The sequence below is a fragment of the Salmo salar genome, chromosome 01 (genome assembly GCF_965601325.2).
Source record: "Salmo salar chromosome 01, fSalSal1, whole genome shotgun sequence".
In the NCBI taxonomy this organism is placed as follows: domain Eukaryota; kingdom Metazoa; phylum Chordata; class Actinopteri; order Salmoniformes; family Salmonidae; genus Salmo; species Salmo salar.
In genome coordinates, this window is record NC_138291.1 from 126,398,534 (window position 1) to 126,418,939 (window position 20,406).

Consider the following 20,406-nt stretch of genomic DNA (forward strand, 5'->3'; position numbering starts at 1 on the left):
AGCTGACAGACAGAGCTCTAACTAGTCTACATTACTGAGCTGACCGACAGAGCTCTAACTAGTCTACATTACTGAGCTAACAGACAGAGCTCTAACTAGTCTACATTACTGAGCTAACAGACAGAGCTCTAACTAGTCTGCATTACTGAGTTAACAGACAGAGCTCTAACTAGTCTACATTACTGAGCTAACAGACAGAGCTCTAACTAGACTACATTACTGAGCTAACAGACAGAGCTCTAACTAGTCTACATTACTGAGCTAACAGACAGAGCTCTAACTAGTCTATATTACTGAGCTAACAGACAGAGCTCTAACTAGTCTATATTACTGAGCTAACAGACAGAGCTCTAACTAGTCTATATTACTGAGCTGACAGACAGAGCTCTAACTAGTCTACATTACTGAGCTAACAGACAGAGCTCTAACTAGTCTACATTATTGAGCTAACAGACAGAGCTCAAACTTGTCTACATTACTGAGCGAACAGACAGAGCTCTAACTACTCTATATTACTGAGCTAACAGACAGAGCTCTAAATAGTCTATATTACTGAGCTAACAGACAGAGGTCTAACTAGTCTATATTACTGTGCTAACAGAGCTCTAACTAGTCTATATTACTGAGCTAACAGACAGAGCTCTAACTAGTCTATATTACTGAGCTAACAGACAGAGCTCTAACTAGTCTACATTACTGAGCGAACAGACAGAGCTCTAACTAGTCTATATTACTGAGCTAACAGACAGAGCTCTAACTAGTCTATATTACTGAGCTAACAGACAGAGGTCTAACTAGTCTACATTACTGAGCTGACAGACATAGCTCTAACTAGTCTACATTACTGAGCGAACAGACAGAGCTCTAACTAGTCTATATTACTGAGCTGACAGACAGAGCTCTAACTAGTCTACATTACTGAGCTAACAGGGCTCTAACTAGTCTATATTACTGAGCTAACAGAGCTCTAACTAGTCTGCATTACTGAGCTAACAGACAGAGCTCTAACTAGCCTACATTACTGAGCGAACAGACAGAGCTCTAACTAGTCTATATTACTGAGCTAACAGACAGAGCTCTGTCTACATTACTGAGTTAACAGACAGAGCTCTAACTAGTCTATATTACTGAGCTAACAGACAGAGCTCTAACTAGTCTACATTACTGAGCTAACAGACAGAGCTCTAACTAGTCTTTATTACTGAGCTAACAGAGCTCTAAGTAGTCTATATTACTGAGCTAACAGAGCTCTAACTAGTCTATATTACTGAGCTAACAGACAGAGCTCTAACTAGTCTATATTACTGAGCAGGACAGAGGCTGAATCACTGGGTTCGGCAGTACTGGAAACCAGAAAGTGCGTCCCAAATACCACCTTATTCCCATGTAGTGAATACGGTTCCATAGGGCCCTGGTCAAAATGAGTACACCATGTAGGGAATACAGTGCCATAGGGCCCTGGTCTAAAGTAGTGCACATATAGGGAATAGGGTGCCATAGGGCTCTGGTCTAAAGTAGTGCACTATATAGGGAATAGGGTGCCATAGGGCTCTGGTCTAAAGTAGTGCACTATATAGGGAATAGGGTGCCATCGGGCCCTGGTCTAAAGTAGTGCACTATATAGGGAATAGGGTGCTACTTGGGGACGCGGCAGTAACAGAGCAGTAACAGCAGCGTATCTCCATACCTGAGAGACTCCGTTGGTAACTGGCAGCTTGTTGAGTAGACTGGTGTGTTTCCCAGTACAGACACATGGTGCCCTGACGCTGTCCTTCTCCCTGAACAGATGCATGGCGCTCACCACCTCTGCTAGAACTGCAAACCAGACCCACTGTTCATTACTACACACGTCTGTCAGCATGCTACAGTTACACTGTGTTATTGTCAGAGGAGAAGAATGGAAAACTAGCTAGGAAAAGAAAAAAAAACCCGGTGAAACCAGGTTTCTGTTTCCAGTTGACATATGAAGAGTATCCTAAACCAGGCCAAAGACTGGGCTGTTCCTCCAGCAAACCTCACACTGACACAGTAGAACCAGTGAAACCCAGCAGGGCTTGTTCAGGGTTTATCATTTACTTTGATCTATGGAGTCTTGTCTTGTACTTTAACTCTGTGTTGTAATGGAGTCCTGTCTTGTGTTGTAATGGAGTCCTGTCTTGTGTTGTAATGGAGTCCTGTCTTGCGTTGTAATGGAGTCCTGTCTTGCGTTGTAATGGAGTCCTGTCTTGCGTTGTAATGGAGTCCTGTCTTGCGTTGTAATGGAGTCCTGTCTTGCGTTGTAATGGAGTCCTGTCTTGCGTTGTAATGGAGTCCTGTCTTGCGTTGTAATGGAGTCCTGTCTTGCGTTGTAATGGAGTCCTGTCTTGCGTTGTAATGGAGTCCTGTCTTGCGTTGTAATGGAGTCCTGTCTTGCGTTGTAATGGAGTCCTGTCTTGCGTTGTAATGGAGTCCTGTCTTGCGTTGTAATGGAGTCCTGTCTTGCGTTGTAATGGAGTCCTGTCTTGCGTTGTAATGGAGTCCTGTCTTGCGTTGTAATGGAGTCCTGTCTTGCGTTGTAATGGAGTCCTGTCTTGCGTTGTAATGGAGTCCTGTCTTGTGTTGTAATGAAGTCCTGTGTTGTGTTGTAGTTTCCTGAATAATGAAAGCTATTCCAGCCCTGGCTGAGGTCCAGACAGAGAGAGAGGAACATAAATCATTGGTTCCTACCAGTTCCTGGGATAATCTGTGTTGGCATCAAGTACTTGTGACCGTGCTGCTGTCCCTTGACACACTTCAGCCAGGCATACAGCTCTTTATCTGGAGGTACAACGAAACACACATTACTACCCTCAAACCAACAGTCAAACATTTCACTTCAGCCAGGCATACAGCTCTTTATCTGGAGGAACAACAAAACACACATTACTACCCTCAAACCAACAGTCAAACATTTCACTTCAGCCAGGCATACAGCTCTTTATCTGGAGGAACAACAAAACACACATTACTACCCTCAAACCAACAGTCAAACATTTCACTTCAGCCAGGCATACAGCTCTTTATCTGGAGGAACAACAAAACACACATTACTACCCTCAAACCAACAGTCAAACATTTTCACATTTTAGTCATTTAGCAGACGCTCTTATCCAGAGCGACTTACAGTAGTGAAGGCATACATTTCATTATTTTTTTTTAGTAATTTTCTTTTTTGATGGATGGGGGTTCCACACTCTGTAGGAGCTGTGATGGATGGGGGTTCCACACTCCGTAGGAGCTGTGATGGATGGGGGTTCCACGCTCTGTAAGAGCTGTGATGGATGGGGGTTCCACGCTCTGTAAGAGCTGTGATGGATGGGGGTTCCACTCTCTGTAGGAGCTGTGACGGATGGGGGTTCCACTCTTTGTAGGAGCTGTGACGGATGGTGGTTCCACGCTCTGTAGGAGCTGTGATGGATGGGGTTCCACGCTCTGTAGAGCTGGAGGGTTGCCGTCCAGACAGGCAGACAGAGTCATGTTTATTTCACTTGTTTAGGTAATAAACATGTGTTTCCCATGCCAATAAAGCCCTTTGAGTTGGAGCCAGAGACACAGACAGACAGAGACAGACAGAGACACAGACAGTCAGTCCCCTACCACTACTATAGCAGGCAGTAGGGGGCAGGCTGGGGACAGCAGATATGCCCCGTCTCTGTCGTCATGGTGATTTACACCTGCCCAGGGCCCTGTGACCAACCATCAGAACTACAACACAATGTCTGTCTCAACCAGACCCCCACCTTGGAGAGAGAGGAGAGAGAGGGAGGGAGGGGGAGAGGGAGAGAGAGAGGGGGAGAGAGAGGGGGAGAAGGGGGAGAGAGGGGGAGAGAGAGATTGGGAGGGGGAGAGAGGGGGGGAGAGGGAGGGGGGGAGAGGGGGAGAGGGGGAGAGGGAGGGTGGGGGAGAGAGAGGGAGGGAGAGAGAGAGGGGGAGAGAGAGGGGGAGAGAGGGAGAGAGAGAGGGAGGGGGAGAGGGAGGGGGAGAGGGAGAGAGAGAGGGGGAGAGGGAGGGAGGGAGGGAGGGAGGGAGGGAGGGAGGGAGGGAGGGAGGGAGGGAGGGAGGGAGGGAGGGAGGGAGGGAGGGAGGGAGGGAGGGAGAGGGGGAGGGAGGGGGAGGGGAGAGAGGGAGAGAGAGGGGGAGAGGGAGAGAGAGAGGGGGAGAGGGAGGGAGAGGGAGGGAGAGAGAGAGGGAGGGAGAGAGAGAGAGAGGGAGGGAGAGAGAGAGGGAGGGGGAGGTAGGGGGAGAGAGAGGGAGGGGGAGGTAGGGGGAGAGAGAGGGAGGGAGAGAGAGAGGGAGGGGGAGAGAGAGGGAGGGGGAGAGAGGGAGAGATGGAGAGGGAGAGAGAGGGAGAAAAACCTGTATCCTCTACTTGTCTATGGTGGAAAGGAAGAGGTTTTGAAATGTTGACTGACCTTTGGAGCTCTTCCTCTCCTTCGCCTTGTAACAGTCCAGACAAACCACAAAGCCACACTTGTGGCAGACCCAGTGAATGTTAAACAAGGTGGCTTCGCACGCGTCACACATCTCCCGGACCCCTCTCACAGCCCTCTTCCAGGCCATCTTGGCTGCAGGGCAAAGCACACAAACAGGGAGGATGAAGACAACAGAACAGACTCAATAGGACAGAATGATTCCTTCATCCAGAAGACTTTATAAACTAGTCTGGCCTCAGAGGGCTGTAAACGTTGTTACATTAACACCCACAATAAAACCTTCAGTTCAGGATGGTATGACCTGTTAAACACACAGATAATAGCTTGAGGTTTGACCCCGGCTTTCTACAGTAACACTGTAAGACTAACAGAGAGAATGTCTCCGTGCTCCTCTGCTTTTCAGACTAACAACACTTCTCTGTGCTCCTCTGCCTTTCAGACTAACAACAACACTTCTCTGTGCTCCTCTGCCTTTCAGACTAACAACAACACTTCTCTGTGCTCCTCTGCCTTTCAGACTAACAACAACAACACTTCTCTGTGCTCCTCTGCCTTTCAGACTAACAACAACACTTCTCCGTGCTCCTCTGCCTTTCAGACTAACACTTCTCTGTGCTCCTCTGCCTTTCAGACTAACAACAGCACTTCTCTGTTCTCCTCTGCCTTTCAGACTAACAACAACACTTCTCTGTGCTCCTCTGCCTTTCAGACTAACAACAACAACACTTCTCTGTTCTCCTCTGCCTTTCAGACCAACAACACTTCTCTGTGCTCCTCTGCCTTTCAGACTAACAACAACACTTCTCTGTGCTCCTCTGCCTTTCAGACTAACAACAACACTTCTCTGTGCTCCTCTGCCTTTCAGACTAACAACAACACTTCTCTGTGCTCCTCTGCCTTTCAGACTAACAACACTTCTCTGTGCTCCTCTGCCTTTCAGACTAACAACAACAGCACTTCTCTGTTCTCCTCTGCCTTTCAGACTAACAACAACACTTCTCTGTGCTCCTCTGCCTTTCAGACTAACAACAACAACACTTCTCTGTTCTCCTCTGCCTTTCAGACTAACAACACTTCTCTGTGCTCCTCTGCCTTTCAGACTAACAACAACACTTCTCTGTGTTCCTCTGCCTTTCAGACTAACAACAACACTTATCTGTGCTCCTCTGCCTTTCTGACCAACAACACTTCTCCGTGCTCCTCTGCATACCATCTTTTTTGATCCATGAAGCAGCAGTGTTCTCAGTGGTGACCATCTGACAGAACTGGTCTCCTATATATGAGAGGATGTACTTCGAGGAGTCTGGGTCCAACTCATTCTCCTCGTATACATCAGGAGCCCAGAGGGACAGAGCCTCCTCATCAAACTGATCTGGAGTGGAGAAGCCGTCCACACGGATCACTCCATTCTTACTGTAGGACAGGCTGGAGAGAAAAGGGAGAGACAACATGTTAATGAGAGGCGCAGACACACTAGATAGACTGTTGCTCCTCCCTGTCAGAAGGCAACACCATAATGACAGAATAAAGAACCACAGGCTCCCCAGAAACAACACCAACACCGGAACCATCACCCTCCCTGGAACCAACACCGGAACCAACCCCGGAACCAACACCAACCCTGGAACCAACACCAACCCTGGAACCAACACCAACCCTGGAACCAACACCAACCCTGGAACCATCACCCTCCCTGGAACCAACACCGGAACCAACCCCGGAACCAACACCAACCCTGGAACCAACACCAACCCTGGAACCAACACCAACCCTGGAACCATCACCCTCCCTGGAACCAACACCGGAACCAACCCCGGAACCATCACCAACCCTGGAACCATCACCAACCCTGGAACCAACACCAACCCTGGAACCATCACCAACCCTGGAACCATCACCAACCCTGGAACCATCACCAACCCTGGAACCATCACTAACCCTAGAAACATCACCAACCCTAGAACCAACACCAACCCTGGAACCATCACCAACCCTAGAACCAACACCAACCCTAGAAACATCACCAACCCCGGAACCGGAACCAACCCCGGAACCAACACCAACCCTAGAAACATCACCAACCCTGGAACCAACACTAACCCCAGAATCAACACAAAACCTATAACCAACACTAACCCCAGAATCAACACAAAACCTATAACCAACAAAGCCCAGAACCAACACAAACCCTAGAACCAACATTAACCCCAGAACCAACACTAACACCCCCAGAACCAACACCAACCCCAGAACCAACACTAAACCCTAGAACCAACACTAAACCCTAGAACCAACACTAACCCCCAGAACCAACACTAACCCCCAGAACCAACACTAACCCCAGAACCAACACTAACCCCAGAACCAACCCCAGAACCAACCCCAGAACCAACACTAACCCCAGAACCAACACTAACCCCAGAACCAACACTAAACCCTAGAACCAACACTAACCCCAGAACCAACACTAAACCCTAGAACCAACACTAAACCCTAGAACCAACACTAACCCCCAGAACCAACACTAACCCCCAGAACCAACACTAACCCCAGAACCAACACTAACCCCAGAACCAACACTAACCCCAGAACCAACACTAACCCCAGAACCAACACATGAACCAACACTGACAGACAATAACAGATGGACTGACTGACTGAGGAAGGGTTCACTAACAGACAATAACAGATGGACTGACTGACTGAGGAAGGGTTCACTGACAGACAATAACAGATGGACTGACTGAGGAAGGGTTCACTGACAGACAATAACAGATGGACTGACTGACTGAGGAAGGGTTCACTAACAGACAATAACAGATGGACAGACTGACTGAGGAAGGGTTCACTGACAGACAATAACAGATGGACTGACTGAGGAAGGGTTCACTAACAGACAATAACAGATGGACTGACTGACTGAGGAAGGGTTCACTGACAGACAATAACAGATGGACTGACTGAGGAAGGGTTCACTGACAGACAATAACAGATGGACTGACTGACTGAAGAAGGGTTCACTGACAGACAATAACAGATGGACTGACTGACTGAGGAAGGGTTCACTGACAGACAATAACAGATGGACTGACTGACTGAGGAAGGGTTCACTGACAGACAATAACAGATGGACTGACTGACTGAGGAAGGGTTCACTGACAGACAATAACAGATGGACTGACTGACTGAAGAAGGGTTCACTGACAGACAATAACAGATGGACTGACTGAGGAAGGGTTCACTGACAGACAATAACAGATGGACTGACTGACTGAGGAAGGGTTCACTGACAGTCAATAACAGATGGACTGACTGACTGAGGAAGGGTTCACTGACAGACAATAACAGATGGACTGACTGAGGAAGGGTTCACTAACAGACAATAACAGATGGACTGACTGACTGAGGAAGGGTTCACTGACAGACAATAACAGATGGACTGACTGAATAACTGAAGAAGGGTTTACTGACAGACAATAACAGATGGACTGACTGACTGAGGAAGGGTTCACTGACAGACAATAACAGATGGACTGACTGAGGAAGGGTTCACTAACAGACAATAACAGATAGACTGACTGACTGAGGAAGGGTTCACTGACAGACAATAACAGATGGACTGACTGAGGAAGGGTTCACTGACAGACAATAACAGATTGACTGACTGACTGAGGAAGGGTTCACTGACAGACAATAACAGATGGACTGACTGACTGAGGAAGGGTTCACTAACAGACAATAACAGATGGACTGACTGACTGAGGAAGGGTTCACTAACAGACAATAACAGATGGACTGACTGACTGAGGAAGGGTTCACTAACAGACAATAACAGATGGACTGACTGACTGAGGAAGGGTTCACTGACAGACAATAACAGATGGACTGACTGAGGAAGGGTTCACTGACAGACAATAACAGATGGACTGACTGAGGAAGGGTTCACTGACAGACAATAACAGATGGACTGACTGACTGAAGAAGGGTTCACTGACAGACAATAACAGATGGACTGACTGACTGAAGAAGGGTTCACTGACAGACAATAACAGATGGACTGACTGACTGAGGAAGGGTTCACTGACAGACAATAACAGATGGACTGACTGAATAACTGAAGAAGGGTTTACTGACAGACAATAACAGATGGACTGACTGACTGAGGAAGGGTTCACTGACAGACAATAACAGATGGACTGACTGAGGAAGGGTTCACTAACAGACAATAACAGATGGACTGACTGACTGAGGAAGGGTTCACTGACAGACAATAACAGATGGACTGACTGAGGAAGGGTTCACTAACAGACAATAACAGATGGACTGACTGAGGAAGGGTTCACTGACAGACAATAACAGATGGACTGACTGAGGAAGGGTTCACTGACAGACAATAACAGATGGACTGACTGACTGAGGAAGGGTTCACTGACAGACAATAACAGATGGACTGACTGACTGAAGAAGGGTTCACTGACAGACAATAACAGATGGACTGACTGACTGAGGAAGGGTTCACTGACAGACAATAACAGATGGACTGACTGACTGAGGAAGGGTTCACTGACAGCCAATAACAGATGGACTGACTGAGGAAGGGTTCACTGACAGACAATAACAGATGGACTGACTGACTGAGAAAGGGTTCACTGACAGACAATAACAGATGGACTGACTGAGGAAGGGTTCACTGACAGACAATAACAGATGGACTGACTGACTGAGGAAGGGTTCACTGACAGACAATAACAGATGGACTGACTGAATAACTGAAGAAGGGTTTACTGACAGACAATAACAGATGGACTGACTGACTGAGGAAGGGTTCACTGACAGACAATAACAGATGGACTGACTGACTGAGGAAGGGTTCACTGACAGACAATAACAGATGGACGGACTGACCGAGGAAGGGTTCACTGACAGACAATAACAGATGGACTGACTGACTGAGGAAGGGTTCACTGACAGACAATAACAGATGGACTGACTGAGGAAGTGTTCACTGACAGACAATAACAGATGGACTGACTGAGGAAGGGTTCACTGACAGACAATAACAGATGGACTGACTGAGGAAGGGTTCACTGACAGACAATAACAGATGGACTGACTGAGGAAGTGTTCACTGACAGACAATAACAGATGGACTGACTGAGGAAGGGTTCACTGACAGACAATAACAGATGGACTGACTGACTGAGGAAGGGTTCACTGACAGACAATAACAGATGGACTGACTGACTGAGGAAGGGTTTACTGACAGACAATAACAGATGGACTGACTGAATAACTGAAGAAGGGTTTACTGACAGACAATAACAGATGGACTGACTGACTGAGGAAGGGTTCACTGACAGACAATAACAGATGGACTGACTGAGGAAGGGTTCACTGACAGACAATAACAGATAGACTGACTGAGGAAGGGTTCACTGACAGACAATAACAGATGGACTGACTGAGGAAGGGTTCAATAACAGACAATAACAGATGGACTGACTGACTGAGGAAGGGTTCACTGACAGACAATAACAGATGGACTGACTGAGGAAGGGTTCACTGACAGACAATAGCAGATGGACTGAATGAGGAAGGGTTCACTGACAGACAATAACAGATGGACTGACTGAGGAAGGGTTCACTGACAGACAATAACAGATGGACTGACTGACTGAGGAAGGGTTCACTGACAGACAATAACAGATGGACTGACTGACTGAGGAAGGGTTCACTGACAGACAATAACATATGGACTGACTGACTGAGGAAGGGTTCACTGACAGACAATAACATATGGACTGACTGACTGAGGAAGGGTTCACTGACAGACAATAACAGATAGACTGACTGACTGAGGAAGGGTTCACTGGCAGACAATAACAGATGGACTGACTGATTGAGGAAGGGTTCACTGACAGACAATAACAGATGGACTGAATAACTGAGGAAGGGTTCACTGACAGACAATAACAGATGGACTGACTGAGGAAGGGTTCACTGACAGACAATAACAGATGGACTGACTGAGGAAGGGTTCACTAACAGACAATAACAGATGGACTGACTGAGGAAGGGTTCACTGACAGACAATAACAGATGGACTGACTGACTGAGGAAGGGTTCACTAACAGACAATAACAGAAGGACTGACTGAGGAAGGGTTCACTGACAGACAATAACAGATGGACTGACTGAGGAAGGGTTCACTAACAGACAATAACAGATGGACTGACTGAGGAAGGGTTCACTGACAGACAATAACAGATGGACTGACTGAGGAAGGGTTCACTGACAGACAATAACAGATGGACTGACTGAATAACTGAAGAAGGGTTTACTGACAGACAATAACAGATGGACTGACTGACTGAGGAAGGGTTCACTGACAGACAATAACAGATGGACTGACTGACTGAGGAAGGGTTCACTGACAGACAATAACAGATGGACTGACTGAAGAAGGGTTCACTAACAGACAATAACAGATGGACTGACTGACTGAGGAAGGGTTCACTGACAGACAATAACAGATGGACTGACTGACTGAGGAAGGGTTCACTAACAGACAATAACAGATGGACAGACTGACTGAGGAAGGGTTCACTGACAGACAATAACAGATGGACTGACTGAGGAAGGGTTCACTAACAGACAATAACAGATGGACTGACTGACTGAGGAAGGGTTCACTGACAGACAATAACAGATGGACTGACTGAGGAAGGGTTCACTGACAGACAATAACAGATGGACTGACTGACTGAAGAAGGGTTCACTGACAGACAATAACAGATGGACTGACTGACTGAGGAAGGGTTCACTGACAGACAATAACAGATGGACTGACTGACTGAGGAAGGGTTCACTGACAGACAATAACAGATGGACTGACTGACTGAGGAAGGGTTCACTGACAGCCAATAACAGATGGACTGACTGAGGAAGGGTTCACTGACAGACAATAACAGATGGACTGACTGACTGAGAAAGGGTTCACTGACAGACAATAACAGATGGACTGACTGAGGAAGGGTTCACTGACAGACAATAACAGATGGACTGACTGACTGAAGAAGGGTTCACTGACAGACAATAACAGATGGACTGACTGAGGAAGGGTTCACTGACAGACAATAACAGATGGACTGACTGACTGAGGAAGGGTTCACTGACAGTCAATAACAGATGGACTGACTGACTGAGGAAGGGTTCACTGACAGACAATAACAGATGGACTGACTGAGGAAGGGTTCACTAACAGACAATAACAGATGGACTGACTGACTGAGGAAGGGTTCACTGACAGACAATAACAGATGGACTGACTGAATAACTGAAGAAGGGTTTACTGACAGACAATAACAGATGGACTGACTGACTGAGGAAGGGTTCACTGACAGACAATAACAGATGGACTGACTGAGGAAGGGTTCACTAACAGACAATAACAGATAGACTGACTGAGGAAGGGTTCACTAACAGACAATAACAGATGGACTGACTGAGGAAGGGTTCACTGACAGACAATAACAGATGGACTGACTGAGGAAGGGTTCACTGACAGACAATAACAGATGGACTGACTGACTGAAGAAGGGTTCACTGACAGACAATAACAGATGGACTGACTGACTGAAGAAGGGTTCACTGACAGACAATAACAGATGGACTGACTGACTGAGGAAGGGTTCACTGACAGACAATAACAGATGGACTGACTGAATAACTGAAGAAGGGTTTACTGACAGACAATAACAGATGGACTGACTGACTGAGGAAGGGTTCACTGACAGACAATAACAGATGGACTGACTGAGGAAGGGTTCACTAACAGACAATAACAGATGGACTGACTGACTGAGGAAGGGTTCACTGACAGACAATAACAGATGGACTGACTGAGGAAGGGTTCACTAACAGACAATAACAGATGGACTGACTGAGGAAGGGTTCACTGACAGACAATAACAGATGGACTGACTGAGGAAGGGTTCACTGACAGACAATAACAGATGGACTGACTGACTGAGGAAGGGTTCACTGACAGACAATAACAGATGGACTGACTGACTGAAGAAGGGTTCACTGACAGACAATAACAGATGGACTGACTGACTGAGGAAGGGTTCACTGACAGACAATAACAGATGGACTGACTGACTGAGGAAGGGTTCACTGACAGCCAATAACAGATGGACTGACTGAGGAAGGGTTCACTGACAGACAATAACAGATGGACTGACTGACTGAGAAAGGGTTCACTGACAGACAATAACAGATGGACTGACTGAGGAAGGGTTCACTGACAGACAATAACAGATGGACTGACTGACTGAGGAAGGGTTCACTGACAGACAATAACAGATGGACTGACTGAATAACTGAAGAAGGGTTTACTGACAGACAATAACAGATGGACTGACTGACTGAGGAAGGGTTCACTGACAGACAATAACAGATGGACTGACTGACTGAGGAAGGGTTCACTGACAGACAATAACAGATGGACGGACTGACCGAGGAAGGGTTCACTGACAGACAATAACAGATGGACTGACTGACTGAGGAAGGGTTCACTGACAGACAATAACAGATGGACTGACTGAGGAAGTGTTCACTGACAGACAATAACAGATGGACTGACTGAGGAAGGGTTCACTGACAGACAATAACAGATGGACTGACTGAGGAAGGGTTCACTGACAGACAATAACAGATGGACTGACTGAGGAAGTGTTCACTGACAGACAATAACAGATGGACTGACTGAGGAAGTGTTCACTGACAGACAATAACAGATGGACTGACTGAGGAAGGGTTCACTGACAGACAATAACAGATGGACTGACTGACTGAGGAAGGGTTCACTGACAGACAATAACAGATGGACTGACTGACTGAGGAAGGGTTTACTGACAGACAATAACAGATGGACTGACTGAATAACTGAAGAAGGGTTTACTGACAGACAATAACAGATGGACTGACTGACTGAGGAAGGGTTCACTGACAGACAATAACAGATGGACTGACTGAGGAAGGGTTCACTGACAGACAATAACAGATAGACTGACTGAGGAAGGGTTCGCTGACAGACAATAACAGATGGACTGACTGAGGAAGGGTTCAATAACAGACAATAACAGATGGACTGACTGACTGAGGAAGGGTTCACTGACAGACAATAACAGATGGACTGACTGAGGAAGGGTTCACTGACAGACAATAGCAGATGGACTGAATGAGGAAGGGTTCACTGACAGACAATAACAGATGGACTGACTGAGGAAGGGTTCACTGACAGACAATAACAGATGGACTGACTGACTGAGGAAGGGTTCACTGACAGACAATAACAGATGGACTGACTGACTGAGGAAGGGTTCACTGACAGACAATAACATATGGACTGACTGACTGAGGAAGGGTTCACTGACAGACAATAACATATGGACTGACTGACTGAGGAAGGGTTCACTGACAGACAATAACAGATAGACTGACTGACTGAGGAAGGGTTCACTGGCAGACAATAACAGATGGACTGACTGATTGAGGAAGGGTTCACTGACAGACAATAACAGATGGACTGAATAACTGAGGAAGGGTTCACTGACAGACAATAACAGATGGACTGACTGAGGAAGGGTTCACTGACAGACAATAACAGATGGACTGACTGAGGAAGGGTTCACTAACAGACAATAACAGATGGACTGACTGAGGAAGGGTTCACTGACAGACAATAACAGATGGACTGACTGACTGAGGAAGGGTTCACTAACAGACAATAACAGAAGGACTGACTGAGGAAGGGTTCACTGACAGACAATAACAGATGGACTGACTGAGGAAGGGTTCACTAACAGACAATAACAGATGGACTGACTGAGGAAGGGTTCACTGACAGACAATAACAGATGGACTGACTGAGGAAGGGTTCACTGACAGACAATAACAGATGGACTGACTGACTGAGGAAGGGTTCACTGACAGACAATAGCAGATGGACTGAATGAGGAAGGGTTCACTGACAGACAATAACAGATGGACTGACTGAGGAAGGGTTCACTGACAGACAATAACAGATGGACTGACTGACTGAGGAAGGGTTTACTGACAGACAATAACAGATGGACTGACTGACTGAGGAAGGGTTCACTGACAGACAATAACAGAAGGACTGACTGAGGAAGGGTTCACTAACAGACAATAACAGATGGACTGACTGACTGAGGAAGGGTTCACTAACAGACAATAACAGATGGACAGACTGACTGAGGAAGGGTTCACTGACAGACAATAACAGATGGACTGACTGAGGAAGGGTTCACTGACAGACAATAACAGATGGACTGACTGAGGAAGGGTTCACTGACAGACAATAACAGATGGACTGACTGACTGAGGAAGGGTTCACTGACAGACAATAACAGATGGACTGACTGACTGAGGAAGGGTTCACTGACAGACAATAACAGATGGACTGACTGAGGAAGGGTTCACTAACAGACAATAACAGATGGACTGACTGAGGAAGGGTTCACTGACAGACAATAACAGATGGACTGACTGACTGAGGAAGGGTTCACTAACAGACAATAACAGAAGGACTGACTGAGGAAGGGTTCACTAACAGACAATAACAGATGGACTGACTGAGGAAGGGTTCACTAACAGACAATAACAGATGGACTGACTGAGGAAGGGTTCACTGACAGACAATAACAGATGGACTGACTGAGGAAGGGTTCACTGACAGACAATAACAGATGGACTGACTGAATAACTGAAGAAGGGTTTACTGACAGACAATAACAGATGGACTGACTGAGGAAGGGTTCACTAACAGACAATAACAGATGGACTGACTGACTGAGGAAGGGTTCACTAACAGACAATAACAGATGGACAGACTGACTGAGGAAGGGTTCACTGACAGACAATAACAGATGGACTGACTGAGGAAGGGTTCACTGACAGACAATAACAGATGGACTGACTGAGGAAGGGTTCACTGACAGACAATAACAGATGGACTGACTGACTGAAGAAGGGTTCACTGACAGACAATAACAGATGGACTGACTGACTGAGGAAGGGTTCACTGACAGACAATAACAGATGGACTGACTGACTGAGGAAGGGTTCACTGACAGCCAATAACAGATGGACTGACTGAGGAAGGGTTCACTGACAGACAATAACAGATGGACTGACTGACTGAGGAAGGGTTCACTAACAGACAATAACAGAAGGACTGACTGAGGAAGGGTTCACTGACAGACAATAACAGATGGACGGACTGACCGAGGAAGGGTTCACTGACAGACAATAACAGATGGACTGACTGACTGAGGAAGGGTTCACTAACAGACAATAACAGATGGACTGACTGACTGAGGAAGGGTTCACTAACAGACAATAACAGATGGACTGACTGAGGAAGGGTTCACTGACAGACAATAACAGATGGACTGACTGACTGAGGAAGGGTTCACTGACAGACAATAACAGATGGACTGACTAAGGAAGGGTTCACTAACAGACAATAACAGATGGACTGACTGAGGAAGGGTTCACTGACAGATAATAACAGATGGACTGACTGACTGAAGAAGGGTTTACTGACAGACAATAACAGATGGACTGACTGAGGAAGGGTTCACTGACAGACAATAACAGATGGACTGACTGAGGAAGGGTTCACTGACAGACAATAACAGATGGACTGACTGAGGAAGGGTTCACTAACAGACAATAACAGATGGACTGACTGACTGAGGAAGGGTTCACTGACAGACAATAACAGATGGACTGACTGAGGAAGGGTTCACTGACAGACAATAGCAGATGGACTGAATGAGGAAGGGTTCACTGACAGACAATAACAGATGGACTGACTGAGGAAGGGTTCACTGACAGACAATAACAGATGGACTGACTGACTGAGGAAGGGTTCACTGACAGACAATAACAGATGGACGGACTGACCGAGGAAGGGTTCACTGACAGACAATAACATATGGACTGACTGACTGAGGAAGGGTTCACTGACAGACAATAACAGATGGACTGACTGAGGAAGTGTTCACTGACAGACAATAACAGATGGACTGACTGAGGAAGGGTTCATTAACAGACAATAACAGATGGACTAACTGAGGAAGGGTTCACTGACAGACAATAACAGATGGACTGACTGACTGAGGAAGGGTTCACTGACAGACAATAACAGATGGACTGACTGAGGAAGGGTTCACTGACAGACAATAGCAGATGGACTGAATGAGGAAGGGTTCACTGACAGACAATAACAGATGGACTGACTGAGGAAGGGTTCACTGACAGACAATAACAGATGGACTGACTGACTGAGGAAGGGTTCACTGACAGACAATAACAGATGGACGGACTGACCGAGGAAGGGTTCACTGACAGACAATAACATATGGACTGACTGACTGAGGAAGGGTTCACTGACAGACAATAACAGATGGACTGACTGAGGAAGGGTTCATTAACAGACAATAACAGATGGACTAACTGAGGAAGGGTTCACTGACAGACAATAACAGATGGACTGACTGACTGAGGAAGGGTTCACTGACAGACAATAACAGATGGACTGACTGATTGAGGAAGGGTTCACTAACAGACAATAACAGATGGACTGACTGAGGAAGGGTTCACTGACAGACAATAACAGATGGACAGACTGATTGAGGAAGGGTTCACTAACAGACAATAACAGATGGACTGACTGAGGAAGGGTTCACTGACAGACAATAACAGATCGACAGACTGACTGAGGAAGGGTTCACTGACAGACAATAAGAGATTGACTGACTGACTGAGGAAGGGTTCACTGACAGACAATAACAGATGGACTGAATAACTGAGGAAGGGTTCACTGACAGACAATAACAGATGGACTGACTGAGGAAGGGTTCACTGACAGACAATAACAGATGGACTGACTGACTGAGGAAGGGTTCACTGACAGACAATAACAGATGGACTGACTGAGGAAGGGTTCACTAACAGACAATAACAGATGGACTGACTGAGGAAGGGTTCACTGACAGACAATAACAGATGGACTGACTGAGGAAGTGTTCACTGACAGACAATAACAGATGGACTGACTGAGGAAGGGTTCACTAACAGACAATAACAGATGGACTGACTGAGGAAGGGTTCACTGACAGATAATAACAGATGGACTGACTGACTGAAGAAGGGTTTACTGACAGACAATAACAGATGGACTGACTGACTGAGGAAGGGTTCACTGACAGACAATAACAGATGGACTGACTGAGGAAGGGTTCAATAACAGACAATAACAGATGGACTGACTGACTGAGGAAGGGTTCACTGACAGACAATAACAGATGGACTGACTGAGGAAGGGTTCACTGACAGACAATAGCAGATGGACTGAATGAGGAAGGGTTCACTGACAGACAATAACAGATGGACTGACTGAGGAAGGGTTCACTGACAGACAATAACAGATGGACTGACTGACTGAGGAAGGGTTCACTGACAGACAATAACATATGGACTGACTGACTGAGGAAGGGTTCACTGACAGACAATAACAGATAGACTGACTGACTGAGGAAGGGTTCACTGACAGACAATAACATATGGACTGACTGACTGAGGAAGGGTTCACTGACAGACAATAACAGATAGACTGACTGACTGAGGAAGGGTTCACTGGCAGACAATAACAGATGGACTGACTGATTGAGGAAGGGTTCACTGACAGACAATAACAGATGGACTGAATAACTGAGGAAGGGTTCATTGACAGACAATAACAGATGGACTGACTGAGGAAGGGTTCACTGACAGACAATAACAGATGGACTGACTGACTGAGGAAGGGTTCACTGACAGACAATAACAGATGGACTGACTGAGGAAGGGTTCACTGACAGACAATAACAGATGGACTGACTGAATAACTGAAGAAGGGTTTACTGACAGACAATAACAGATGGACTGACTGACTGAGGAAGGGTTCACTGACAGACAATAACAGATGGACTGACTGAGGAAGGGTTCACTGACAGACAATAACAGATGGACTGACTGAATAACTGAAGAAGGGTTTACTGACAGACAATAACAGATGGACTGACTGACTGAGGAAGGGTTCACTGACAGACAATAACAGATGGACTGACTGAATAACTGAAGAAGGGTTTACTGACAGACAATAACAGATGGACTGACTGACTGAGGAAGGGTTCACTGACAGACAATAACAGATGGACAGACTGACTGAGGAAGGGTTCACTGACAGACAATAACAGATGGACTGACTGACTGAGGAAGGGTTCACTAACAGACAATAACAGATGGACAGACTGACTGAGGAAGGGTTCACTGACAGACAATAACAGATGGACTGACTGAGGAAGGGTTCACTGACAGACAATAACAGATGGACTGACTGAGGAAGGGTTCACTGACAGACAATAACAGATGGACTGACTGAGGAAGGGTTCACTGACAGACAATAACAGATGGACTGACTGACTGAAGAAGGGTTCACTGACAGACAATAACAGATGGACTGACTGAGGAAGGGTTCACTGACAGACAATAACAGATGGACTGACTGACTGAGGAAGGGTTCACTGACAGACAATAACAGATGGACTGACTGACTGAAGAAGGGTTCACTGACAGACAATAACAGATGGACTGACTGACTGAGGAAGGGTTCACTGACAGCCAATAACAGATGGACTGACTGACTGAGGAAGGGTTCACTGACAGCCAATAACAGATGGACTGACTGAGGAAGGGTTCACTGACAGACAATAACAGATGGACTGACTGAGGAAGGGTTCACTGACAGCCAATAACAGATGGACTGACTGAGGAAGGGTTCACTGACAGACAATAACAGATGGACAGACTGATTGAGGAAGGGTTCACTAACAGACAATAACAGATGGACTGACTGAGGAAGGGTTCACTGACAGACAATAACAGATGGACTGACTGAGGAAGGGTTCACTGACAGACAATAGCAGATGGACTGAATGAGGAAGGGTTCACTGACAGACAATAACAGATGGACTGACTGAGGAAGGGTTCACTGACAGACAATAACAGATGGACTGACTGACTGAGGAAGGGTTCACTGACAGACAATAACAGATGGACGGACTGACCGAGGAAGGGTTCACTGACAGACAATAACATATGGACTGACTGACTGAGGAAGGGTTCACTGACAGACAATAACAGATGGACTGACTGAGGAAGTGTTCACTGACAGACAATAACAGATGGACTGACTGAGGAAGGGTTCATTAACAGACAATAACAGATGGACTAACTGAGGAAGGGTTCACTGACAGACAATAACAGATGGACTGACTGACTGAGGAAGGGTTCACTGACAGACAATAACAGATGGACTGACTGATTGAGGAAGGGTTCACTAACAGACAATAACAGATGGACTGACTGAGGAAGGGTTCACTGACAGACAATAACAGATCGACAGACTGACTGAGGAAGGGTTCACTGACAGACAATAAGAGATTGACTGACTGACTGAGGAAGGGTTCACTGACAGACAATAACAGATGGACTGAATAACTGAGGAAGGGTTCACTGACAGACAATAACAGATGGACTGACTGAGGAAGGGTTCACTGACAGACAATAACAGATGGACTGACTGACTGAGGAAGGGTTCACTGACAGACAATAACAGATGGACTGACTGAGGAAGGGTTCACTAACAGACAATAACAGATGGACTGACTGAGGAAGGGTTCACTGACAGACAATAACAGATGGACTGACTGAGGAAGTGTTCACTGACAGACAATAACAGATGGACTGACTGAGGAAGGGTTCACTAACAGACAATAACAGATGGACTGACTGAGGAAGGGTTCACTGACAGATAATA

General features: G+C 46.3%; 1 protein-coding gene across 6 annotated transcripts in view; it reads right to left on the reverse strand.

The window, feature by feature from the left end:
• Positions 1-20,406, reverse strand: part of LOC106591006 (jumonji domain-containing protein 1C) — a 258,958-nt gene that overhangs the window by 27,792 nt on the left and 210,760 nt on the right. For all 6 annotated transcript variants that reach the window (XM_045687409.2, XM_045687423.2, XM_045687397.2 and 3 more), the window contains 4 exons: positions 5,662-5,876; positions 4,431-4,583; positions 2,707-2,796; positions 1,688-1,815 (listed from right to left, as the gene is read on the reverse strand). In XM_045687409.2, coding sequence (XP_045543365.2) covers positions 1,688-1,815; positions 2,707-2,796; positions 4,431-4,583; positions 5,662-5,876 — 586 coding nt within the window. The remainder of the gene's footprint in view (positions 1-1,687; positions 1,816-2,706; positions 2,797-4,430; positions 4,584-5,661; positions 5,877-20,406) is intronic.